Source organism: Pseudorasbora parva, chromosome 8, assembly GCF_024679245.1.
Source record: "Pseudorasbora parva isolate DD20220531a chromosome 8, ASM2467924v1, whole genome shotgun sequence".
NCBI classification, from domain to species: Eukaryota; Metazoa; Chordata; class Actinopteri; order Cypriniformes; family Gobionidae; genus Pseudorasbora; species Pseudorasbora parva.
Genome location: NC_090179.1, coordinates 13,852,178 through 13,879,326, shown reverse-complemented (window position 1 = coordinate 13,879,326; position 27,149 = coordinate 13,852,178). Strand labels below are relative to the sequence as shown.

Genomic DNA, 27,149 nt, shown 5'->3' with positions numbered 1-27,149 from the left:
GTGCGAGACGCGGTCGCAATCATGCCAGTTTATGATCTGTGTCTAACTGATCGCATAGTTTTCGGTTAAAATGTCAAAATGATCGCATATCATTTGAAAACATTTAAAAAGTATTGCAATATCATTACTATTATTATTTTGTCAGCTTTATCACAGGATTATGATGAATAGGTCTATTCACGTTTTAACCAAGAGTGAAAAACGCGACATCCCGGGTGTCCTGAGACACGCGGTGCTCTTCTGTCAGTTGTACTGTATCATATTATCATATAGCCTACCTTCTGACATTCATATTTCTTTCTGTAACTGGAAAAGAAGTGAAATTCAGCTCATGTGTAGCCTACATGATCTGCATGATGAGTTTGAATTTTGTCAAACTCATGACAAACATCACTGTTTGAATTTTGATACAAATTTAACAGGAAGTGGTGTTATGACAAACAGTTTATTTATATCTCAGTCATGCCCCCATCTTTCGGCAAAATGCTTACTGTTTACTTTAACTGTAAAAAAGGGAGTCTTTGATTCATCTTTTGAAAGCATGAAATAAATGAAAAGAAGGCAATATTATTTATTTTCTTTTACAGTTAAATTATTATTATTTTTGTAATCAGGGAGTTTTTTATTTTAAATGTCGCAAAAGCACTTGACTACCTCTTTGCACTTCAATTTAAAAAAAAAAAAGGTTTTTGTGGTATTTGGCATATTTGTTTTTGCTGTAGTTTTTAGGGGGTTATTTTTCCTGTAAAGATATCGAGATATATATCGTATATCGAGATATAGCAAAATATATCGAGATATATTTTTTGCTCCATATCGCCCAGCCCTACCTCCAACCATCATGGCAGAATTCTCAACAGTCATGGACTCCATGCCAGAGTATTCAGCTGTCATTGAGGTTGCACCTGAAGTTACTGAGGTGGTCCCTAGGCCTTTGCGTAAGTTTGGCAGACCCACTGCTGATGTGTTTCAAGTCTGGCAGTTCCAGAGGTTTTCATACTATCGATTGCACTCCCTGTTACGGCAATGGTAAAGTGGATGCGGAGTTTAAGAAAGGCAATTTTCAATAAATTCATATTTGTTGCTGTTGAATTTTCTACAGTCTACAGTATGTTTAATCATATCTGTGGACCTGAAATATTATTCTTTAAATAAGAAATCAACATGGGATTGACATATTGGCAAAACTGGAATGGCCAGATTCTAGGGCAATCTAGATTCTACAGTTATGCTAGACTGTAGCATAACTTTGCTACAGTTTTACAATACTTGTTTTTATATTGATCTCAGGAATGTTCAAATGTCAGCCAACCAGGAAGCACAAACAGATGAACTGCTGGCTCTAGCGAGCATATATGATGAAGAGGAGTTTCACAGGACAGAATCAAAACAGAGTGGCAAGATCCATCTGTGCCTTGAGCTTCCTCCCAACTTCAGACTGCTAGTCAAGGGTAAGATTTTATGCAGGATTTGGAAAATAAATCTATGATTTAGAAAAATATTGTATCTTGACCTATTGTACTAAAAGTAGATTAATACTTGCAAATAAAAGTAAATATCACTATTTTGATTTTAAGGCAATTAACTTTGGAGCTCTAACGCATCTATTCTCCATAGTCTTTATGTTTTGTGCATATTTTTCATAGGGGAGGCATGCATAGAGTGTGCAATGTCCTTTCTACCCCCCTTGGTTCTGAGTTTTGTACTACCTACAGACTACCCTTCATCATCAGCTCCAGTCTTTACTCTAAGCTCCAAATGGCTTTCAAGAGTCCAGGTTTGTATTTTAGCATTTGAGCTAGTGTATTTAAATGGTAACATTAAAGGGGGGGGGGGGGGGGTGAAACACTCTCTCTCTTGAGTACCTATAGAGTAGTATTGCATCCTTCATATCTCTGAAAAGTCTTTAGTTTTATTAAATTTATAATAGAAATATAGGCTGTACCGAGTCTTTCCGGAAAAAAACGAGCACCTGGAGGCGTATCGTGTGGGCGGAGCTAAAGAATGACGAGTACATCCAAAGCGGTGACGTCCTCAAGCGTGGAGAAACCCATGGCTATCGATCGGATTCAGCTAATACGTGATCCAGAATCAGGCTGAAATAAATTGAACAGGAGAAACAGCAACATTTACATTTACATTTACATTTAATCATTTAGCAGACGCTTTTATCCAAAGCGACTTACAAAAAAGGGGAGAGTAATAGAAGCAACGAAACAGACAAGGCCAACAACCTGTAAGAGCTGTAAGAAATCTCAATGAATTAGCACAGTACACAATTTTTTTTTTAATTATTATTATTTTTTTTATAGACATCTACAACAAAAACTCATGTACGCAAAATGCCGAACACTGGATTTTGATAGCTATGATAACAACCCATTAGGACTAAGGCTGTTGCCCCAACTGTTGTCGTTAATGCAGATTCAGTGGCCCAATGGGTTGGTTTTGTATGGCATTCTAGCTAAACGCGCAGCAATAGCCATCTACAACAAAAACTCACTGGATCAGAACACTGGATTTTGATAGTTATGATAATTATGTAACATACCCACCTGAAGGCACAAATCCGGATGAGAGACGTAGATATGATCCAGGAGTGTGCACTTTTTGGTCGTTGCTGTGGTGATCAGTAAGTGCTATTCTGTATTGGTCAAGTGCAATTGGAAAAGATGTGTCTTAAGATGTTTTTTAAAAATGGCTACAGACTCGGCAGCACGAATTGAGATCGGCAGGTCATTCCACCAGGTGGGAACAGTCCAGGAAAATGTCCGTGAGAGCGATTTCATGCCTCTTTGGGATGGAACCACGAGGCGCCGCTCGCTCGCAGAACGCAAGCTTCTGGAGGGTGAGTAAGTCTGAACAAGTGAGTTTAGGTATATTGGTGCAGAGCAAGTGGTTGTTTTGTAGGCGAGAACTAGTGCCTTGAATTTGATGCGAGCAGCCATTGGCAACCAGTGCAGTTTGATGAAGAGAGGCGTAACATGCGCTCTCTTTGGCTCATTAAAGACCACTCTCGCCGCTGCATTCTGGATCAGCTGCAAGGGTTTGATAGTGCATGCTGGAAGCCCAGCCAGAAGAGCATTACAATAGTCCAGTCTGGAAAGAACAAGAGCTTGAACCAGGAGTTGTGCAGCCTGTTCTGATAGGAAGGGTCTAATCTTTCTAATGTTGTATAAAGCAAATCTGCAGGACCGGGCTGTTGCAGTAATGTGGTCAGTGAAGTTTAACTGGTCATCAATCACAACTCCAAGGTTTCTGGCTGTCCTTGATGGAGATTTGGTCGATGAACCAAGCTGAATGGAGAAATTTTGATGAAGTGCTGGGTTGGTTGAGAAAACAAGTATTTCTGTCTTTGCAAGATTGAGTTTAAGATGATGCTCTTTCATCCAGTCAGAAATGTCTGTCAGACAGGCAGCGATACGAACACTGACTGTAGAATCATCTGGTTGAAATGAGAAGTAGAGTTGAGTGTCATCAGCATAGCAGTGATAGGAGAAGCCGTGTTTCTGAATGACAGAACCTAATGATGACATGTAGATGGAGAAGAGAAGTGGTCCAAGGACTGAGCCCTGTGGAACCCCAGTAGCTAGATGATATGACTTAGACACTACACCTCTCCATGACACCCTGTAGGACCTACCACAGAGGTAAGACCTGAACCACTGGAGAGCAGTTCCTGAGATCCCCGTCTTCTTAAGTGTCAACAGGAGGATCTGGTGGTTCACTGTGTCAAAAGCAGCAGACAGATCCAGCAGAATGAGCACTGAGGATTTGGAAGCTGCTTTTGTCTCAGTCGAATGGCCGCTTTTGAAGCCGAATTGGTTGTTGTCTAGGAGGTTGTCCCGTTCAAGAAACATAGAGAGTTGATTGAACACAACTCGCTCAAGGGTCTTTGCAATGAAAGGCAGAAGGGATACCGGTCGGTAGTTTTCTAAAAGTGCTGGATTCAGAGAGGGTTTCTTAAGCAGTGGGGTTACCCGAGCCTGCTTAAATGCTGTGGGAAAGGTTCCCGTGTGAAGAGAAGTGTTGACAATGTGAGTGAGTGCAGGAGTGATTGAAGAAGAAATAGCCTGAAGGAGGTGAGTGGGTATAGGATCAAGTGGACAGGTAGTAGGGTGATTGGAAAGGATGAGTTTAGAAATATCTGCCTCGGAGAGCGGAGAGAAGGATGGAAGCGTGTTCGTGTTAGTTGTTGAGATGTGCGGGTCAGTTTGTGGTGAGGAGAACTGGTTGCTAATGAGAGATGTTTTGTTTGTGAAAAATGATGCAAAGTCATCAGCTGTAAGAGTTGATGAAGGAGGGGGAGGAGGAGGACAAAGGAGAGAGGAGAATGTTTTAAAGAGTTTGCGAGAGTCAGAGCAATTGTTGATTTTGTTGTGGTAGTATGTTGTTTTAGCAGTGGAGACATTTGTAGAGAAAGAAGAGAGAAGAGACTGATACAAGGTAAGGTCAGTATAGTTTTTAGATTTCTGCCATTTCCTCTCTGCCGCCCTGAGTCCAGAGCGATGTTCACGGAGAACATCAGACAGCCAGGGGGCAGATGGGGTGGGGCGGGCTGGTCTGGATGAAAGGGGGCAAAAACTGTCTAAGGAGGATGTTAGAGTGGAGCAAAAAGTGTCCGTAGCACTGTTAGTGTCCAGTGCTGAGAACTGAGCAGGTGGAGGGAGTGAAGATGAAACCATAGTGGATAGGCGAGAGGGAGAGAGTGAGCGTAGATTACGCCGAAAGGTAATCTGTGTAGGAGTACGTGTTGTATCAGGAGTCAGTATGAGGTTAAGAGTGATGAGAAAGTGGTCTGAGGTGTGTAATGGAGTAACTAAAGTGTTGTCCGTGGAGCAGTTGCGTGTGTAGACAAGGTCTAATAGGTTACCTGATCTGTGAGTAGCCATAGTAGATACTAACTTAAGGTCAAATGAAGTCAGTAGAGTGCTGAAGTCTGCAGCTAGGTGTTTATCAAGATGGATGTTGAAGTCACCAAGCAGAATCAGTGGAGTGCCATCCTCAGGGAAGCTAGAAAGTAACACATCCAACTCCTCCACAAAGTTACCGAGGTGACCTGGAGGACGATAGACCACTACCACATGGATTTTAACAGGGTGAGTAATAGTGATTGAGTGCGATTCAAATGAATTGGCCGGTAGAGACGGTAATGGATCAAATTTCCAATCATTTGAGATAAGCAAACCATTACCCCCACCCCTCCCAATAGGCCGAGGAGTGTGTGAAAAAGTTAAATTGGTTGAGAGGGCTGCAGGAGTGGCAGTGTCAGAAGAACGTCCGTCTCTGTGGTATGTACTGTATTTAGTGTCCTGTCAACATTTGTGTGTCTTTACTCGCAGTTTATGAGGACATGATTCGGTTTATGGACTATTGTATGCGACTAAACCTTAGCAGTAGCAAGGAAAACGGTTTTGCACGTCAAACTAGTGTAACGTTATACATAGAACAACAATGGAGTAACATTAACCTTTAGCGCATTTGAATGACGAAGCACGCGATCGTGCCGTTTACTGACGTTTACTCACGCGACGATAGCCAACAGCATAGACATTTTAAGCAGTTTTACTCACCGGCTGCTTCCAAAGCAGGACCGAACCTTTATCGCTGGGACCGCTCCGTCAAAAACACACTTCTTTGGTATGATTTGGTGAAGTCCTGTGACAGCAGTGACAGTGGAAATCCGCAATGTTGTGAAGCTTCCCGTCATTTCTGCGTTCAAATCGGTTCAAATGCAGCGCTGCCTTCCGGGAATGCTGTGCTGAAGCGTTGAAGTCGCTTGATGTCACCCATAGGAATAAAGTGGAGCGGGAGCACGGCGCGTCATAAGTGTTCACGGACGACTGGATCTGCGGCTTGAAAGAGTGTTTATGGGCGTGCATTTCCTCTCTCGCTCTAGTCACGCGCGCACGCACCCTACCGGGAGAAGAGCCCGTACGCCCATACAAGGACCTTCGGCTCTATTAACGTCAAACCGACCCATACTTACGGAAGGAGTATTTTTGACAAAGAAATACTCCATCAAACGTCCAACATTCGTTTTTTAAACTTTGTCTATGTTTAGGATGGGAGTCCAAGTCTTTAACAGTGTAAAAAGCTCAGTATGCATGAAACAGCATTTCACCCCCCCCCCCCCCCCCTTTAAATAATTAAATAATATTTATTTATGGAATTACTTTCATTTTTGGACCTGATTTGTCATAATGATAGTGGCATAACCCTTTAGATTAATAATCTCTGTTCAATTAATAAGTTATTTAATGTCTAAAAGATCACCGCACTTTGCAAGAGACTGGACGAACTGTGGGAAGAGAACAGGGGCAATGTGGTTCTTTTTACCTGGATCCAGTTTCTAAAAGAAGAAACTCTTGAATTTCTGAACATCCAATCTCCACTCGAGATCCAAACCATTGGTGGGCAGCCTCAATATGAATCTGGTCAGAACCAAGCAGTAGACACTGCTGTAGAAAAGAGTAAAGTGCAAGAGTTGGACCAAAGAGCGGTTCAAGAATTTGACCCTCACACAGATATACTTACCCAGCTGCTGGATTTTAATGAAGCTCAGAAACAGAAGGTGTTTGATGGCAAGGTTTTTTGCTGTGGAATCTGCTTCTCTGAGAATCTTGGTTCCAACTCTTTGCTCTTCAAGGAGTGTCAGCATGTCTTCTGCAAGGCCTGCGTGAAGGAATACTTTCAGGTCAAGATTAGAGATGGCCAAGTCCAGTCCCTTACCTGCCCTGAGCCTCAGTGTACATCCATGGCTTCTCCTGCACAGGTACTTTTTTCTTGAACATTAGTAAGAGCTATGAAAAGGCTTTGACTATTACGGACTATAGCTGTTTCTACAGCTGTTTAAGAAAAAACGAATGCCACTATTTCTATTCTTCTATAGGTGAAGCTTCTCGTGGGCGAAGATGAATTTGCCCGCTATGACCGCCTCCTTCTGCAGTCGAGTCTGAACCTAATGCCAGATGTTGTTTATTGTCCACGCATGAGTTGCTGCATGGCTGTGATGATCGAGCCTGATGCCAACATGGGCATCTGCCCCTCATGCCAGTTTGTCTTCTGCACCCTCTGCAAGCGAACATACCATGGCCTATCTCTCTGCAAAGAACGTAAGATCACATTGGAGTATCCTTTCATGCACACCAGTACAGTTAGGTCAAGTCATTTTCATTTTATAGCAATGTACATTTATGCACAGTCAATATATTGACTCAATTATTCATAGTACACAATGGCAGGTTTTTATTAGAAATCTAGATGAGCTAAACCATAGGAGAAATGTCCAATGGAAAGCATGTCCGTAGGCAGAAAGAGAAGAGGAAAGGCAAGAGTTTAGGACTGAAAGTAGGGACTTTGAATGTTGGTACAATGACAGGTAAAGGCAGAGAGCTAGTAGATATGATGCAGAGGAGGAAAGTTGACGTTCTGTGTCCAGGAGACCAGGTGGAAAGGGAGCAAGGCTAGAAGCATTGGAGCAGGGTTTAAACTGTTTTATAATGGTGTGGACACAAAGAAAAATGGAATTGGAGTGATCCTGAAGGAGGAGTTTGTGAAGAATGTTCTGGAGGTAAAGAGAGTGTCAGATAGGTTGATGAGTCTGAAGCTGGATATTGAAGGTGTGATGTTGAATGTTGTTAGTGCCTATGCTCCACAAGTAGGTTGTATGCAAGATGAGAGACAGATTCTGGAGTGAATTGGAGGAAGTGATGCAGACTGTTCCCAGAGGTGATAGAGTAGTGATAGGGGCAGATTTGAATGGACATGTTGGTGAAGGGAATAGTGGGGACGAGGAAGTGATGGGCAGGTTTGGTCTTCAGGAAAGGAACCCAGAAGGACAGAGGCTGGTAGACTTTGCTTAAAGTATGGAGATGGCTGTGGTGAACATGTACTTTCAGAAGAGGCAGGAACACAGGGTGACATATAAGAGTGGTGGCAGAAGCACACAAGTGGACTATATCTTATGTAGACGCTGTAATCTGATGGAAATTAGTGATTGTAAAGTAGTGGTAGGTGAGAGTGTACCTAGACAGCATAGGATGGTGGTGTGTAAGATGACTCTGGTGGTGAGGAAGATGAAGAGAGTAAAGGCAGAGCAGAAGACAAAGTGGTGTAAGTTGGAAAAGAAAGAGTGCTGTGTGGTTTTCAGGGAGGAGTTGAGGCAAGCCATAGGTGGTCAGGAGGGGCTTCCAGATGACTGGACTACTACAGCCAAAGTGATCAGGGGGACGGAAGGAGGAAAGAAGACAAGGAGACTTGGTGGTGGAATGAGAAAGTCCAGGAGAGTATCCAGAGGAATAAGTTAGCTAGGAAGAAGTGGGATAGTGAGAGGACTGAGGAAAGTAGACAGGAATTAAGTAGTAGACAGGCAAAGGCCAAACAGAAAGCTTATGAGAACATGTATGCAAGGTTAGATAGTAATGAAGGTGAGAGGGATGTGTATCGGTTGGCGAGGCAGAGGGATAGAGATGGAAAGGATGTGCAGCAGGTTAGAGTGATTAAAGATAGAGATGGAAATGTTTTGACAGGTGACAGGAGGGTGAGGCAAAGATGGAATGAGTACTTTGAAGAACTGATGAATGAGGAAAATGACAGGGAGAGAAGAGTTGTAGAGGCAAATATTGTTGACCAGGAAGTAGAAAGTATTAGCAGGGTGAAGTTAGGAGAGCTTTGAAGAGGATGAAGAGAGGAAAGGCAGTTGGTCCTGATGACATACCAGTGGAGGTATGGAAGTGTCTTGGAGAGATGGCAGTAGAGTTTTTAACTAGGTTGTTCAACAAGGTCTTAGAGAGTGAGAGGATGCTTGAGGAATGGAGGAAAAGCGTTTTGGTGCCGATTTTTAAGAACAAGTGAGATGTGCAGAGTTGTGGAAACTACAGAGGTATTAAGCTGATGAGCCATACAATGAAGTTGTGGGAAAGAGTAGTGGAAGCAAGGCTAAGGGGAGAAGTGGACATTTGTGAGCAGCAGTATGGTTTCATGCCAAGAAAGAGCACTAGAGATGCATTATTTGCCTTGAGAATGTTAATGGTGAAGTGCAGAGAAGGTCAGAAAGAGCTGCATTGTGTCTGTAGATTTAGAGAAAGCATATGACAGATTGCCAAGAGAGGAGCTGTGGTATTGTATGAGGAGGTCTGGAGTGGCAGAGAAGTATGTTAGAGTTGTCCAGGATATGTATGAGAGCAGTAGGACTGTGGTAAGGTGTGCCGTAGGTGAGACAGAGGACTTCACGGTGAAGGTGGGACTGCATCATGGATCGGCCCTGAGCCCCTTCTTGTTTGCGGTGGTGATGGACAGGCTGACAGATGAGGTCAGACAGGAATCTCCATGGACTATGATGTTTGCGGATGACATTGTGATCTGTAGTGAGAGCAGGGAGCAGGTGGAGGAAAGTCTAGAGAGGTGGAGGTTTGCTCTGGAGAGTAGAGGAATGAAGGTTAGTCGCAACAAGACAGAATACATGTGTGTGAATGAGAGGGAACCAAGTGGAACAGTGAGGTTACAGGGAGAAGAGGTAAAGAAGGTGCAGGATTTACTTAAGTAAGTAGAAGTACTTAGGGTCAACAGTCCAGAGCAATGGGGAGGGTGGAAAAGAGGTGAAGAAGTGTGTGCAGGCAGGTTGGAATGGGTGGAGAAAAGTGTCAGGTCTGTTGTGTGATAAAAGTGTACCAGCAAGAACGAAAGGAAAGGTGTACAGGACAGTAGTGAGACCAGCTTTGTTGTGTGGTTTGGAGACAGTTGCACTGAGGAAAAGACAGGAGGAAGAGCTAGAGGTAGCAGAGCTGAAGATGTTGAGGTTCTCTTTGGGAGTGACGAGGATGGATAGGAATGAGTACATCAGAGGGACAGCACGTGTGAGATGTTTTGGAGACAAAGTTAGAGAGGTCAGGTTGAGATGGTTTGGACATGTTCAGTGGAGGGGGAGTGAATACATCGGTAAAAGGATGCTGAGGTTAGAGCTGCCAGACAGGAGGTCAAGAGGAAGACCAAAGAGGAGGTTTATGGATGTAGTGAAGGAGGACATGAAGGTAGTCGGTCTGAGAGAAGAGGATACAGATAGGAATAGATGGAGGCAGATGATTCGCTGTGGTGACCCCTGAAGGGAACAGCCGAAAGAAGAAGAAGAAGATAGGATAAATGTGAAAAAGTAGAAGAGCAGTTTGTGTATGTGTGTTTACCTATGTTGTTGAAATGTGGCTGGTAAAGGTTAATTGGTCATTGAACACTACCCCGAGGTCCCCTTACTGTTTTAGGTGGAGTTAGTTTTGTAGACCCCATTTAAACAGTGATTTTTGTGGTCAAGTGCTGGGTTTGCAGGAATTAATTGATAACTGCACAATGTTGTCATTAGTTATGACATGATATACTCTATGCTTGATGTACACAGTGTATTGCCTTAATGTACTGGAATCTGTAATTAGACTCTAAAATATTATATTTAAGCAAATTATTTTCTATGTAGCTGTGATTTTTGGTTTTTCAGACTTTAACTTCATTGGTTGGGCATCGGTTTTCAACTTCATTATATAGCCCAGTTTTAGTAATTTTTAATCTTATTCTCCTCTACAAAGTACAAATGGAAAAGGACGTACATGAAAAGCAGCTAATCCAAAGAGTGAAGGATGAGTCTTTAAGTGAAGCCTGGCTGAAGGATAACTCTAAACGGTGCCCTTCCTGTGGCTCCAACATACAGGTCAGCAGCTACTACCTCATACCTTCCAAGAGATATTTCACTTTTGTGGTCCTAAAGGTGTGGCATTCGTTTAGATTCTTAGTAAAATCTTTTCAAAATAAAGGATTAATTGTCTCTTTTTGTTGACGGAGATAAAAAAAATAAACACAGGAGTAGCATTATTGGGAGATAATTTATAAGGCAGATTATGATCCGATTTGATCATAAATTCCATGGATTTAAAATCTGGATAAAATTTTAATTAAGACAATGTTCTTATGTGCACACACCATTTTCACTCCAGTGTATGATTTAATAAATACTAAATACTTCATGTTTTAGTTTTAGCATGTTAACCTCTGTGTCACACAACCTTTCCTTTTAATCACATTTTTTAATTATTAGGGAACTACTAATAGTAGTTCCCTAATAATTAAACTGTGGATACTGGTTGTTGCAGTTTTGCAAGTGGAATTTTGACTCGCCTGATATCTGCGATTGTCATTATCTGATTCTTCTTTTCATGATGGCCCATACATTTTCAATAAGAGACTGACCTGCACTGCTGGAGTCCATTTGATTGTTGACGATTTGGCATGATCTTGGATTTTTTCTTCGATGCTCATCCTGGACTTCAGGATGTCATAGCTGTCATAGCAACAGGTCCCTAAACTTAAAGGTTTAGTTCCCCCCAAAATTAAAATTATGTCATTAATTACTCACCCTCGTGTTGTTCTAAACCTGTAAGACCTTTGTTCATCTTCGGAACATACATATGTCACGGAACAGAATTGCACCGACAAGCACATAAGTATAAGTGCTCTTTATTAATTGTACAGTGGGGTTGAAGTAGCGTGAATCAGGCAATGGAGGTAGATGGTGACATGTAGAAGGGTAATGGTGACGTAGCTGGTGCAGACTCAGAGTGTGGTCTCATGCATGTGATGGAGAACTCATTGAGCGATGGATGGAAGACAGGAGACCAGACAGGATGATCAGTGAGTAGAGAGGTAAGGAGTTTGTAGAATCCATGTGTACTGAATGGCGAATGTTCAGGTTTAGCCTCCATGGCCATTGATGTCGATTTTTTTGGGGGGAGGGATAAAGTACTCTTAGAACTCGGAACGGGGATGGAGTCATTCGGGGAAAGAAGGCGGAACCCTTACTGGACTCGTGATGGAAGGATACGGAGTCCTCTCTGGACTCTGGTCACTGGCTAGAGCTCTCTCTGGATGCTGATCACAGGGCTGGAGCCATCACCTTGCTCCGGACGGACACAGGAGACAGTACAGGACTCTGGATGTTTTGGCAAGCGATGCAGGTGTGGCAGCCATCTTGGCAGGACGAGACTCTGGATGATGGTAAGTGGCTGTTTGCATGATAGGTGTGAGGTTGGAATGAATGATGGTGATGAAGTCCTCATCCACTTTACCAATAACAAATGAGGATCCCTATATCCATAGGGCAAAGTTAATATATACTGCTCCAGCGTCCATGATGTACCTCTTCGGAGCATTACATAGCAGGTCCCATCATCCATTCCACACCAAAATCCTGCCAAAAGGATAAGTCACTGCAAGTGGCTCAGTGGCTGATGGTGATGAACTCATTGACATACTCTTCTAAGTCTCTGACCTTCTGTGGCACCTTCTTTTATTCCACTGCCATTTCACGAGTTCACACTTACAAATAATTCAGATAGAATAAATGGTATGCGTATTTGGCGTGCTGTCCGAGGAGAGGGCTCCAAGCTCGGTATTTGGCCCGAACCCAGAGTACTCCCCCCGTATTTCTGGTTAGGAAAGTTAACCAGGTGCGTGTGAGGTAGAAGGGGTGGTGGAGGGATGCTGCAAACTTTGTCAAGGAACGTTGGTGAGTTGACTGGATATTTATGTGATCCTCCACTTGAGCTGATTGGTAGACATGTTGATTACTGATTGTTGACAGCTGGTTGGAATGACATCATGATTAGGTAGATCATTTGAACGTGCTTCTCCCGAACTTAGTTTTTTAAGAAACATCATTTCACGAGTTCACACTTACAAATAATTCAGATAGAATAAATGGTATGCGTATTTGGCGTGCTGTCCGAGGAGAGGGCTCCAAGCTCGGTATTTGGCCCGAACCCAGAGTACTCCCCCAAAAAATTGCTACTAGCATAGGACAGCAGCCAGTAAATGATGTTGATGCCCCCCAAAAGTTGCAGAGCATGAACTGGTGCTGTGCCAATCGAAGGGGGGGGATAGTCACTGGATCGGGAGATCTTGTTCATTATTGTCTGAGGTTTGTATGGTCGTGATATCAGAAAGGTGAACCTCGTTGGTAGTCAGCTGGGGTGGTTGCATGTAGGCGAGAGGAGATAGCAGTGCTGTGGCAGTGGAGATGAGCTGTTTCAGCATACTTTCAAACATATCCAATGAGCCGGCTGTACAAAGAATTAGGCTCCTGTAGGAGTTGAGAAGATGACACTGCTGTGGGGGTGGGACAAGTTTGGATGGAGGAACAGAACTCCTGCGGGAGTGAGGTTGGTGATACTGCTGTGGCAGTGGAGATGAGCCCTTTTAAATCTGCTTTCCAAACTATCTGAAGACCCAGTTGTACAGAGAATTGGGCTCCTGTGGGGTGGAGAAGGTGAGACTGCTGAGACAGTGAAACAGGTTTTGAAAAGTCGTATCAGAGCTCCTGCAGGAGCGAAATTGACTATAACTGCTGCGGCAGAGGATACGAGACGTTTCAACTTGCTTTCCAACTATCCAAACGAACAATTTGCACGGATGATTGGGCTCCTGTGGGAATGGAGATGACGACATTGCTGTGGTATTGAAACGAGTTTCAATGGAGTATCGGGCTTTGCGAGAGCTGAGTTGTCGATACTGCTGCAGCCGCGGAGACGAGCCATTTTAACTTGTTTTTCGAAACCGGTGAGCCGGGTTGGACGTAGAACTGACACTCCTGCGGAAATATGGAGAAATCACTGCTGCGGCAGTACAAGCAAGTTGAATGGAAAAACGGAACTCTTGCGGGAGCTGAGGCGGTATCACTGCTGTGGCAGTGGAGGCCTTTGGGTGGAGGAACTGGCTTCTGTTGGAGCGGAGGAGATGACACTGTTTCGCAATAAAGTCGGTTGGAGAAACTGGGCTTCTGCTGGAGCGAATGAGATAACACTGCTGCGGCAGTGAGAGCCAGCTGGATGGAGAATCCTGAGCTTCTGTTAGAGCGGAGGAGATAACACTGCTGCGGGAGTGAGAGCCAGCTGGATGGGGAATTCTGAGCTTTTATTGGAGTGGAGGAGATAACACTGCTGCGGCAGTGAAAACCAGCTGGATGGAAAAGCTTAGCTTCTGTAAGAACGGAGGAGATACTGCTGCGGCAGTGAGAGCCAGCTGGATGGGGAATGCTGAGCTTCTATTGGAGCGAAGGAGATAACACTGCTGCGGCAGTGAGATCCAGCTGGATGGGGAATACTGAGCTTCTATTGGAGCGAAGGAGATAACACTGCTGCGGCAGTGAGAGCCAGCTGGATGGGGAATAATGAGCTTCTATTGGAGCGAAGGAGATAACACTGCTGCGGCAGTGAGAGCCAGCTGGATGGAGAATCCTGAGCTTCTGTTAGAGCGGAGGAGATAACACTGCTGCGGGAGTGAGAGCCAGCTGGATGGAGAATCCTGAACTTTTGTTAGAGCGGAGGAGATAACACTGCTGCGGCAGTGAGAGCCAGCTGGATGGAGAATCCTGAACTTTTGTTAGAGCGGAGGATATAACACTGCTGCGGCAGTGAGAGCCAGCTGGATGGAGAATCCTGAGCTTCTGTTAGAGCGGAGGAGATAACACTGCTGCGGCAGTGAGAGCCAGCTGGATGGAGAATCCTGAGCTTTTGTTAGAGCGGAGGAGATAACACTGCTGCGGCAGTGAGAGCCAGCTGGATGGAGAATCCTGAGCTTTTGTTAGAGCGGAGGAGATAACACTGCTGCGGCAGTGAGAGCCAGCTGGATGGAGAATCCTGAACTTCTGTTAGAGCGGAGGAGATACTGCTGCGGCAGTGAGAGCCAGCTGGATGGAGAATCCTGAGCTTTTGTTAGAGCGGAGGAGATAACACTGCTGCGGCAGTGAGAGCCAGCTGGATGGAGAATCCTGAGCTTTTGTTAGAGCGGAGGAGATAACACTGCTGCGGCAGTGAGAGCCAGCTGGATGGAGAATCCTGAGCTTCTGTTAGAGCGGAGGAGATAACACTGCTGCGGCAGTGAGAGCCAGCTGGATGGAGAATCCTGAGCTTTTGTTAGAGCGGAGGAGATAACACTGCTGCGGCAGAGAGAGCCAGCTGGATGGAGAATTCTGAACTTTTGTTAGAGCGGAGGAGATAACACTGCTGCGGCAGTGAGAGCCGGCTGGATGGAGAATCCTGAGCTTTTGTTAGAGCGGAGGAGATAACACTGCTGCGGCAGTGAGAGCCGGCTGGATGGAGAATCCTGAACTTTTGTTAGAGCGGAGGAGATAACACTGCTGCGGCAGTGAAAGCCAGCTGGATGGAGAATCCTGAGCTTTTGTTAGAGCGGAGGAGATAACACGGCTGCGGCAGTGAGAGCCGGCTGGATGGAGAATCCTGAGCTTCTGTTAGAGCGGAGGAGATAACTGCTGCGGCAGTGACAGCCAGCTGGATGGAGAATCCTGAACTTTTGTTAGAGCGGAGGAGATAACACTGCTGCGGCAGTGAGAGCCAGCTGGATGGAGAATCCTGAGCTTCTGTTAGAGCGGAGGAGATAGCTGCTGCGGCAGTGACAGCCAGCTGGATGGAGAATCCTGAACTTTTGTTAGAGCGGAGGAGATAACACTGCTGCGGCAGTGAGAGCCAGCTGGATGGAGAATCCTGAGCTTCTGTTAGAGCGGGGGAGATGCTGCGGCAGTGACAGCCAGCTGGATGCAGAAACCTGAGCTTCTGTTAGAGAAGGAGGAGATAACACTTCTGTGGCAGTGAGAGCCAGCTGGATGGAGAATCTTGAGCTTCTGTTAGAGCGGAGGAGATAACACTGCTGCGGCAGTGAGAGCCACCTGGATGGAGAATCCTGAGCTTCTATTAGAGCGGAGGAGATAACACTGCTGCAGTGAAAAATTTGAGGTGGGTTCCTGCGGGAGTGACTGGAGAGATGCTGCTACGGCAGTGAATATTATTAATTCATTTAGTGAATTTGGTGATGTTGAATTGGAGTGGATGTGGTGATCCTGTAGGATTGAGTGTATGGAAACAAGCTGAAGCTGAAACAATTTTAGTTGATGAGGGTCTGTTGGGCTTCTTTGATGTGGGAGCGATTGGAGCGGATGTAGCTCTTGAAAGCCTCTGACGACCAGCGACCAAGTTTTTGGATCTGGTGCTGGGAGAGACCTTTTTGAGCAGTTGTGGTTGCTGCACTTATGCGGAATGAATGGCTAGAAAAGTTGTCTGCCGAGATGCCGGATAGAATCAGTATAGACTTGAGGTGTTTTTGGAACCAGAAACGTGTGACAGGGCGGTTAGCATCGTCTGTGAAGAGTGGTTCAGATAAAAGTTTAGTCTGCAAACTTCTGAAATGTAGGTTGGCTAAAATGGATTGATATTGGATGATATTGGATATTGGATACTGGATTGGTGATGGAAGGTTGAAAATGTAAATGGATTGCCCTTTTTTCATTTGATCCGTCTTGCTTTGTTTGATGAAGTAAGAGATTGTTTCGTCATCTATCACTGCTAGGTCTGAAATTATAGGATGAAGCTTTGGGTTGAAGGTGGACGTGATGGTAATTTCAGAGCTTCTGAGAAAACCGGAGCAAGCCAATATAAACATTGCATCCAGAGTGCGGGCAGTATTGGTGGAGTGGTAGCCTTGGCGGAGGGTGGAGATACATTTGGTAAGTATGTCTAGAGTTATTGGTTGTCTGCGTGGGTGGGTTGAGTTTTTTGGATGCCTTTGATGAGCATGGATGTTTGTGAATTGGTTATTTCTGGAGAGGGCAGACCAAACACAAGTTTGTTGAATTCAGCTTAGATGACCCTTGATGGAGCTGACTTGGAGGTTCTTGATGCTGTTGAAATAAGATATGAATGAAGTGATGGTAAGCAAAGAATAATCTGGAAAATTCAGCTTGTATATGGAGTGAAAAGACTTGAAACACTTCCATGCAGTTAGGTAGGATTGGAGGGTTCTGGGGGAAACAGCTTGAAGGATGGAATTGAGAGAAGCGTCAATGAGGGGTCTCAATGGGTGGTTTATGGGAATATTAGCTCTCAATACTTTGGTACTGGGGTTGGGAATGGGTCCACCTCTGGCACCAACAGCCTGAATTTCTGTGAGGATCTGTGCTCTAATGTTGCTGGCGACAGGGGGCAGTTCCAAGGCTGTAGCATTCGGCGGGAAGGGCATCTGTGTTGCAGAAAACAGAGTGAATGGAGCACTAGTTTGGGAAAAAGTGTTAGGCGGATAGAAACCAGGGGCCGAAAACCGCTTGCGGAGGCAACCTCTCGTTTCGGTCGGTCCCCGACAAAGGAGGAATGGGAAAAAAGGGGAAAGAGGAAAGCTAAGGAGGACAAAAAGCAGCTGGGCCTGCACCGCTAGCGGAGGCAGCCTCGCGCTAGAGTTTGATGGTGGGGCTGCAGGCCAAGGGAAGGGGTTAGAAAAAGTGACAGGAAAAGGCTGTGATACAAAGCTTGAGCTGCTGGCAGAAGCGTACTTACGCTTAAAGGATTGCCTGGGGCAGAGGAAACTAGAATTATTAACCTGAGGTGCAATGCTGGAAACACCCACGGTCTCTGGCTCGGCGGAGCAGAGAGATGAGTTGGGCTGGGTGGCGGCGACAATGGCAGCGGTGACTGGAACTGGGGCACGGCCCGGGCTAGCTGAGGGCCTGCTGCAGTGGCCTGGTGCTCGAGGAAGAACCAGTTCTGTGGGAGAAGGGGTCTTTTGAGAGCGTGAGTTCGGATCCTTATGTTTCCTTGACCTGTTTGTAGTTTTGGAAGGTGGAGTGGATTTTGGAGATGGAGAAGCTGCTTGAAGTGACACGTACAGGTTGTATAATTTGGCTTTATTAATTCTTCTGGAAAAATTATCATCGACACTGATTAGCACTTGTCTTAACCCTAGTACGGTCCATTTCTCTATTGCTGGAATCGTAGGTTGTACTGAGGAGTAGGAGGAAGCTGGAGATGGTGGATGTCTTGAAGGTGGAGGCGATGGCAAGCCTCTGTGTCTCGGTGTACGGGATGTGGCTCGGCTGGGCCGACGGCCACGCTGTGTTGCTGGAGATTCAGTCACGGTGTCTTGTTGGGTTGTGGTGCTCCTTGCAGCTGTGGGATGCTGTAGAGGATCTTCGTCAGATGGATAAATTTCATTCTCAAACATTGCAATGGGTAGGACCAAATGCTGATTTTCTTCAGCTCCTGCGGAAGCATAAAGAACAACACTGCTTTGGCAGTGGAGAAACGGTTAGCCAGAGAAACTGAGCTCCTGTGGGAGCAGAGGGAACAGCACTGCTGCAGCAGTGGAGAAACGGTTAGCCAGAAAAAACTGAGCTCCTGTGGGAGCAGAGGGAACAGCACTGCTGCAGCAGTGGAGAATAGGTTAGCCAGAAAAAACTGAGCTCCTGTGGGAGCAGAGGGAACAGCACTGCTGCAGCAGTGGAGAAACGTTTAGCCAGAAAAACTGAGCTCCTGTAGGAGCAGAGGGAACAACGCTTAGCCAGAAAAACTGAGCTCCTGTGGGAGCAGAGGGAACAACAACTGCTTTGGCGGTGGATAAATTTGCCAGAGAAACTGAGCTCCTGCGGGAGCAGAGGGAACAGCACTGCTACAGCAGTGGAGAAGAGATTAGCCCGAAAAACTGAGCTCCTGTGGGAGCAGAAGGAAACACACTGTTATGGACACTGGAGGAATTAGCCAGAGAAACTGAGCTCCTGTGGGAGCAAAAGGAAACACACTGTTATGGATACTGGAGAAATTAGCCAGAGAAACTGGGCTCCTGTGGGAGCAGAAAGAACAGCACTGCTGTGGCACAGGAGAAAAATAGCCGGAGAAATTGAGCTCCTGCGGGAGCAGAGATAACAGCGCTGCTGTGGCGCAGAGGAGAAAAAGATTAGCCAGAAAACTGAGCTCCTGTGGGAGCAGAGAGAATAGCACTGTTATGGCAGAGGAGAAATTAGCCAGAGAAACTGAGCTCCTGTGGGAGAAGATGGAACATCACTGCTTCTGTGGTGGAGAAAAAGTTAGATGGAACAAAATGGAAAAGCATGTTTGTAAAACCATAATGGGACTCTTATTTTGAAAGAGGTAAGACCATTTGGGTCCAACTCTTATTAAATTTAGCATACAACATTACAATATAATCACATTAAAGAAAACAGTCCTGGTTCATAAGAACTTGGCGCCATACATTGATTGTAAATGCTCTGAAACTGTAATATTCTGAACGCAACGCGGCGCCACATTCAAAAGTTTAATCACAATTAGGAAGATGTGATGCATGTTTCTGTCTCCAAAATATAAGATGGCTTAAATAATCATTATGCTGTATTGTCAACATTTAAGTTACTTAGCCTCACGATACATTCATTCGCTTTGCGAGCGAGTAAATTTATTGTTCATCACCACGGCAAATGCACTTTGTGTGACAAGTTTCTGTCTGTTGTACACAGAGGCAGCAAGATCACAACAAAGCTTGATGCGTGCCGGAACTATGTTATTTAAGATACATTTCTATTTCTTGGGACAGGAGCTGTTGTAGCTGTCCTGCTGCAAGTCTGTGCAGTGTGCACTCTTTACAGTGTCTGAGCGCTGCTCAAACAATTGACTCCTCATTGATTGAATTGTGGCAAAGACCATATTACACTTTGGAAAAAAACAGGAATTCTTTTACCGTGATGTTGAGGAGCCATTGGTTTGAAATAATGCTGATGAAAAGCAGCCAAAAGGGGCTTTAGGTAGCTTAGGAATTTGTAAGGAAAGTTTTGTAGCATTGTAGCATAGCTTCAAGCAGCGTGTGGAGCCATGTTGACAGCGTGGGTAGAAAAGTGACCTGCCAGAATGCTGCAAACTTTGTCAAGGAACGTTGGTGAGTTGACTGGATATTTATGTGATCCTCCACTTGAGCTGATTGGTAGACATGTTGATTACTGATTGTTGACAGCTGGTTGGAATGACATCATGATTAGGTAGATCATTTGAACGTGCTTCTCCCGAACTTAGTTTTTTAAGAAACATCATTTAAAGAGGCAACATTAAAGGAAGTGTATGTAAGATTGTGGCCAAAACTGGTACTGCAGGTGCATCCCCTCTCCCCTGACTTGAGGTTGCCAGATAGACTGCAGGATCCAGCAGGAACGTTTGTAGCTGCAGCTGTGGTAACTAGAGCAGATCTGGCAACCCGGATGCAGAAGGAGTACTGACTATGTGATTGGTCGATAGGTGGAGGACATGTCAACATCAACATCAGTTGAGGGCTGCAACAACAACTTTTAAATGACAATATCCTGGCCAGAGCTACTGTTGTCAGTGATATAAGTATTTGAAATTAACATGATTTCTTAATGTCTACTGACATATCAGGGCCATTTTATGATTCATTGAAATACATTTATTACATACAGTTCCTTTAATTGAAGCAATCTCCCCATTTCTCATATTAGTAGATCTGGTCTTCTACTAACAGAAGCATGGCACAGATAAGCAGGTAAGTATAAGTGCTCTTTATTAATTGTAGAGTGGGGTTGAAGTAGCGTGAATCAGGCAATGGAAGTAGATGGCGACTTGTAGAAGGGTAATGGTGACTTAGCTGGTGCAGATTCAGAGTGTGGTCTCATGCAAGGTGATGCAGAACTCAATAAGTGAAGATTGGTAACCAGACAGATGGAAGGAAGTAGTGATGTGATGGTCTGAGTGTCTCTTCGGGTTCAAAACTCGCGCCACCTTGTGGTTGTTGTGGCGTTTCAGAGAAGTGTCAGGAGTCATAGAAGAAGAGTGAGTGTCAGAGAGTTGTGTCATTGTCATTATTGTGGTGTATATTATTACATTATGCTATTATACTACAGTATAATACATTATTACTATTAGGGTTTTCTCTGATATTGTTCCTCTTTTATTAGGTGTCCTTTGGCATCTGCTGGATGGCACGGTTGATCACCATATAAATACATAAATAATTAGTAGTGGGTCTGAAAGTTGTCTCTGTGCAAGTAGAGTCAGACATAAAAAGATACATACCCAGGCAATGGACAAATGTCTTGCCAGGTCATTGGCTCAGGACTAATGGATTTGTCTGCTATTTCTTTGCACAGTAGCTAGGTGTCACTAGTGAGCAATGGTGAATTAAGCTTTGGGTAATGAACCTTTTGGTGAAGCAATGGGCTGCGATGTCTCAGTGGTTCAGGAAGCCTCATTTTGCCATCAGTAGATGGAAGACAGGAGACGAGACGGGACGATCATCGGTAAGTAGAGAGGTAAGGAGTCTGTAGAATCCATGTGTACTGAGACGAGACCATACAAGGAGTGACTGGAGCACAGTGAATATGAAGGGTGAGTCTATGATGAGGTGCACAAGTGTGTGCTGGTGGCGAGCAGAGAGGATTATGGGAAGTGTAGTGCAGATACAGTGAGATGAGCTGGTGACTGTGACAAAATGTAGATATTTTTGATGAAATCTGAGAACTCCCAGGCTCCTCCATAGACAGCTATTTAATTACCACTTTCAAGGCCCAGAAAGATAGTGTTTGTGTTCCGAAGATCTTATGGGTTTGGAACAACATGAGGGTAAGTAATTAATGACAGAATTTTCATTTTTGGGGTGAACTATCATTTTAAACCTGCTCAGGAGCATCTTATTTAATGTAAACAGGATTAGATTGCTTCTTTTCTGACCCAGCCACTGCTACTTTATTTCAAGATTTCCTTACTGAAACAGGAGCAATAATAATTTTAAATACTAGTAATAATTAAGGGTGTCCCCGACCAAGGATTTAGACATTTGAATCAGAATTGTCGAATCTTTCTATGGTCGAATCATCTATGTGTGTGTGAATGGGTTGGGTGGGGATCGAAATACAGAACATCACACAACTATATAAAAGAAAATTTTGATAAATAACCCTAAAAAATACCTGCCTAGAGAGGAAAAGAACACTTTGAGTGCATACACATGCACGTTCTTACGTTCTTAAGCCGATTGTGCCTAAAGGGGGTCACACACCGGATGCGAAGCTCAGCGCCGTGTCTCAGATATCTCACATCGAACGCGCACATTATACATGCAAGCTCAATTTTCGACAATCAACTTCTGACAGAAAAGATGCTCGATGGGTGCATCTTTTAGCACAGGGTAATATCAGTATGTACATTGACAATTTGAGGGAAATCGCCGCGGAGAGGCACCGAATGCCGCCGCTGGTGTGCATACACTCCTTGAAAACAATGTGTTTGAATTTTAAAGATGTGGCGCGGCAAAATATCGAGCACCCCCATATTGCCAAAATGATATGATCCACATTTCATAACACCCCCGAAGATTCGATTGAAAATAATATAATATTGTGTAGTAGATAATACTATAGACAAAAGCCACTTGATTGATTTATTTGTGATGGAATAATTACTTTATAATTGTATTGTTAAAATTATAATTGTATTTACACACATGCTTTACAGTTAATCTGAGCCGTGCATTAATTTGAAGTGGTGACAGATATTATGGGAGTGATGCAGCGCAGGAGATGCAGATCATTTGATCTCGACCCTTAAGAAACTATGCAGAATGAGGCCTGGCATTGTCTCTCCCTAATCCCTAACCATCGATTTCCCAGGAAAATTCAAGTTGCATTTACTGATGCAACAGCAGACTGCTTGTTACGGACAGACAGACACGGAGATCAGATGACGGTAATAAGCACAGTTTATTGTAAGGCAGACTGGTAACTAGTGATGTTAACAGTGATACCAAAGCTCCGAAGCTTTGTATCGATGCTTGATTCGTTCTATCAAAATCACGTGACCTATGACGTCCGAAGCTTCGGTTCACACACGCCCACGTGACTGCTTCGTACTCAGATTCAAAAAGCACGACACGGGTGGTTAGAACTTGTATTGTGCTAGTTTATTGAGTGTGTGTGTTCGTCTACTTGCTTTATTCTGTATCAAGTTTTACAAAATTTTGATTTTAGGAGTATGCAATGAAACACATTGTTGTCATGTATTTAACATATTGATTAATTCATTTATACATCTATTCATTATTTTATTTTTATTTTTTTACTTATAAGACAATGGTTTCAAATTATTTTGCGACACAGCGCTTTCCCTCACTTTCAACAGAATAGGTCCTCATCGAGCTCTGATTTGAAAAGCTTCGAGTAATGAACCTTTTTCTGATTCAATTGTGCTGAAAGCTTCACTGGTTCAAAAAAAGCTTCACTTCGCCATCACTACTGGTAACTGGATCATGTGAGATGGAAGTTCAGGAATAGTGGATATCTGGATGACAATACTCAGTGTTCTTGCAGGTGGATGTGGAAGACGAGTAGCTGAACCATGGAGACAAGGAAACCCGGAGACGAAGACAAGGAGACACACTGGAGGCAAGGAGACACTGAAGACTAAGGAACCAGGTGAGTAGCACAATGTTAGTCCTTGAGGTAAGTAATCGGGTAAGTCCTATTACAAACGAGACCGGACAGTGACTGACTGTGTGTGTGGGGCTTAAGTGCTGGCAGTGATGAGGTGATGTGTACTCCGGTGTGATCAGTACTCCGGTGAATCAGTGCGGTTTGCTTGTGACACTGTTAAGTGGCAACGTTTTTTTAAAGTTCCTACAAGCCCATGTGACTGTAGCTGTGTCTCATTTCATTAAATTTCGAAGGCTGCGTACTCCGGAGGACACGTCCTGTGTAGGATGCAGTATACGGAGTGTCCTCAATCAGAATTAAACGAGACGTCCTTCGTAGGACACACAGGCAGGAAGTATCACATTGCTATGCCAACAAGTTCAGCCTCGCTGCGCTCTCACGCCAGTTAAATGAATGAAAATGATTTATAACTTGAAAATGACGATGAAATGTTTCTTGTCTTGACAGCAATGTACTGTTCTAAATGTTTAAAATGCACTAAACAGTTGTAATCCTGTTTATCACAACCATCTGTTTGAGGTAATAGAGCTTAAAAAATAAAAACAAGCTTGAACTACTTAAAGGACAACTCCGGTGAGAAATGAACCTAGGGGTAATTAACAGATGGTTACCACGTAGATCGTTCTCTGGGATGCGTTTTCATGAAAATCGAATGTAAAGAGTTTTATCTCTAAAAACAGATTAGCTTATAACACTAGTCTATGGGGCACAGGGTAGACATAGGGTGGTAAAATTAAATCGCTAGTTAATACCACTAACAAGGCTCAAAATAACTTCACACTAACACGGTAGAATAATGAGGGTCCCTACATGCAAACCGAAGCATTGAGAACTTTGTAAGTGTACAAACAGTTTAATAAGAAGATACTTTATAAACATAGTGCCTTACGCGTTCACGGACAGGCACCATCTTGGAAAACAGTCTCGACGAATCGATCCATGAGCGCTGTTCTAAGTGAGCTGATCGATAGGAATTAAGTTTGGGAAATGTAATAACATGGACATTTTTATTTTTATTTATTTATTTTCTCTGTTGTGTTCAGTGTTTTCTTCCGGAAACAACAGACCATATGAGATTCCAAGTCACAGTTCATCACTTAGCACAGCGCTCGTGGCTCGATGAGTCGAGACTGTTTTCCAAGATGGTGCCTGTCCGTGAACGCGTAAGGCACTATGTTTATACAGTATCTTCTTATTAAACTGTTTGTACTCTTACAAAGTTCTCAATGCTTCGGTTTGCATGTAGGGACCCTCATTATGCTACCGTGTTAGTGTGAGGCTATTTTCAGCCTTGTTAGTGGTATTAACTAGTGATTTAATTTCACTACCCGGTGCCCCATAGACTAGCGTTATAAGCTAATCTGTTTTTAGAGATAAAACTCTTTACATTCAATTTTCATGAAAACGCATCCCAGAGAACGATCTACTCTGTAACCATCTGTTAATTACCCCTAGGTTCATTTCTCACCAGAGTTGTCCTTTAATTTAAACACCACACCTACGCTTGCATGTATATCAGGCAGTGGTGCCGTTTTTGCATATAATATAAGAAAAATTATGGTTGTTAACAGCGACGCAAAGAATTGTGGGTTATCTCCAGCCGTGAAGGATACACCTCATGCACACTCCGAAATCCTGTGAAGGAAGGGCGCATTTGAAGATCGCATTCGAAGTGTCCTACTCACTTTTTTGAAATGAGACGGTCTTATGACGTATGCAGCCTTCGAATGCAACCTCCGGAGGACGCAGCCTTCCGAAAGGCAGCGGTGTAGCACAACATTTTGGGCCCTGGGTACAAACCATCTTCCCTGTACCAAATACCATGGTGATACCAATGGGTGGGGTATTGCATTTTTATCATAAAACACTTAAAATGTAAACAAAATAAGTCATTTGTACATAAATTCTATACTAATGTTAGTGCATGTATATGTATGTATAGAAAACTGACAGAAGTTTCTAAAGAAGTCCGGGCCCTGGGTACTCCCCCCCCCCTTTTTTTTGTGTTTTTGTTTTTTAGAAAGAAATGGGCTGCAACAAGATGACCTGCTTTTCCTGTCAGAAGTATTTCTGCTGGATCTGCCTTGCAGTTCTCGACAATAATGACCCCTACAGCCACTACATAGACAACAATCAATGCGCGATGGTATAATTAGTTAAATGCTGACATATAGTGGCTTTTTTCATGTACAATGAATAAGGCATGTGTCACAAAATCCATGTCGAGTGTATTTCAGCCTCTAGAGGGCTGTTTTACTGTAGAACCAAAGACTTGCAAGTTGCAACTGTAGACAAGTAGAACCCTCAAGTGCCAGTACACAGAGAAATTAAAAACTATCGCCATTGATTTTTACATATAATCACAAATTCCACAAAGTAAATATAAGTGCCGATTTTTCATTTAAAATGATATAACCACTGACATACAGTCTTGCATGTTGCTACATGCAAATTCACCTACTTATACCATTAAAACAATTACTTGTTTTGTAAAGGAAAAATACATAATTTTAAATGTGTAACAAAAGAAGTCTTCAAGCCATAGACTGTTTACTTTACTTTTTACTGTGCAATCATAGTCAATGGCCCTTTCATACACACCGCACAATGTGATGCCAGTCGCAATGCAAGTGTTTTTTGCTAGTTTAGCCAGTCGCCGATTTAGCCCAGTTTATCATTTTCACGTCCTGTGCCACGCGCCCATCTGTTCGCCCATTGACGTGCTGGTGTGAAATCTAGGTGTGGTCAGATGCATTGTTGGTGTGTTGCTATTTTGAGGGGAAAAAAAACGACTGCGCCATTGAGCAACAATCGGATTCGAACATGCCCTAAGTGCACCTGAGCCATGCGCTCAGATCGTTAAAATTGGGCCCAATGTCTTTATACACACTCCACGTTTCATTTTATTTACCAAATAGGAAATAAAAGTAGCAGCACAGTCTCAAGCAAAGAACTTTGCTCGTGCTGGCTTTGCATAATGATGCAGATTTGACTAATGGCAACACCTTTCTTTTTGTCTCTTAATGAGCTTAATAGCATCTCATTAGTAGTTTTTACAGCATACAAACATTCTACTTACTCTAGTGATGAAGCACTGCGGGTCTTTTAATTTGTGCTTGTAGTTCTGAACTGAATCTTCCTTCAAAGCAAAGCTGGAAAGTAGACCATCTGGTATCTTTGGGATACTCATTTTGGCATACTTTGATTTGAGACACACTAATTCTAATCTTGGGGTGGCTCAGTGGGTAGCACTGTCGCCTCACAGGTCGGGTCGAGTCCCGGGTCGGGTCCACAGGAGGCCTTTCTGTGTGGAGTTTGCATGTTCTCCATGTGTCTGCGGTTTCTTCCCCAATCCAAAGACGTGCAGTTCAGGTGAATTGGACACACTAAATTGTCAGCAAGTGTGCATGTGTCTGTGTGTGAATCCTGTGATGGAGTGGCCATACATTTAGGGACTTTCCCTGCCTGGGGCCCAAAATGCAGGGTTAAGCTCCAGGGATAGTTCACTCAAAAAGGAAAATGCCCTCATAATTTACTCCCCCTCAAGCCATCCTAGGTGTATGACATTCTTCTTTCAGAGAAATACAATCAGAGTTATATATATATATATATATATATATATATATATATATATATATATATATATATATATATATATATATATATATATATATATATTAAATGTCCTGGCTCGTGCAAGCTTTATAATGGCAGTGAATGGCAGCCAAAAATTTGAAGACCAAAAAAGTTCATCCCTACGTCAGATCTGGCAGAAGTTTAATCACATTTATTTATTTATGTATTTATTTATAACTAATTTATAATTTATTTTCTCATTTATATA

At 43.7% G+C, this 27,149-nt stretch overlaps 1 protein-coding gene across 3 annotated transcripts in view; it reads left to right on the top strand.

Moving 5' to 3' along the window:
* LOC137084166 (E3 ubiquitin-protein ligase RNF14-like) overlaps window positions 1–26,905 on the top strand; it is a 43,870-nt gene extending 16,965 nt beyond the window's left edge. The window contains exons 1-8 of one of the 3 annotated variants that reach the window (XR_010906713.1): window positions 844–938; window positions 1,291–1,451; window positions 1,647–1,777; window positions 6,272–6,775; window positions 6,893–7,115; window positions 10,575–10,696; window positions 23,183–23,287; window positions 25,326–25,448. Coding sequence is in view for 2 of the 3 variants with exons in the window: in XM_067450161.1 (XP_067306262.1) it covers window positions 1,301–1,451; window positions 1,647–1,777; window positions 6,272–6,775; window positions 6,893–7,115; window positions 10,575–10,696; window positions 25,326–25,457 (1,263 nt within the window). In the remaining variant the exon portion in view is untranslated. Of the gene's footprint in view, window positions 1–843; window positions 939–1,290; window positions 1,452–1,646; window positions 1,778–6,271; window positions 6,776–6,892; window positions 7,116–10,574; window positions 10,697–23,182; window positions 23,288–25,325 lie in introns of those variants that run through there. The other 2 variants (XM_067450160.1, XM_067450161.1) reach the window with 2 other exon arrangements.
* Window positions 26,906–27,149: the final 244 nt, after the last annotated feature.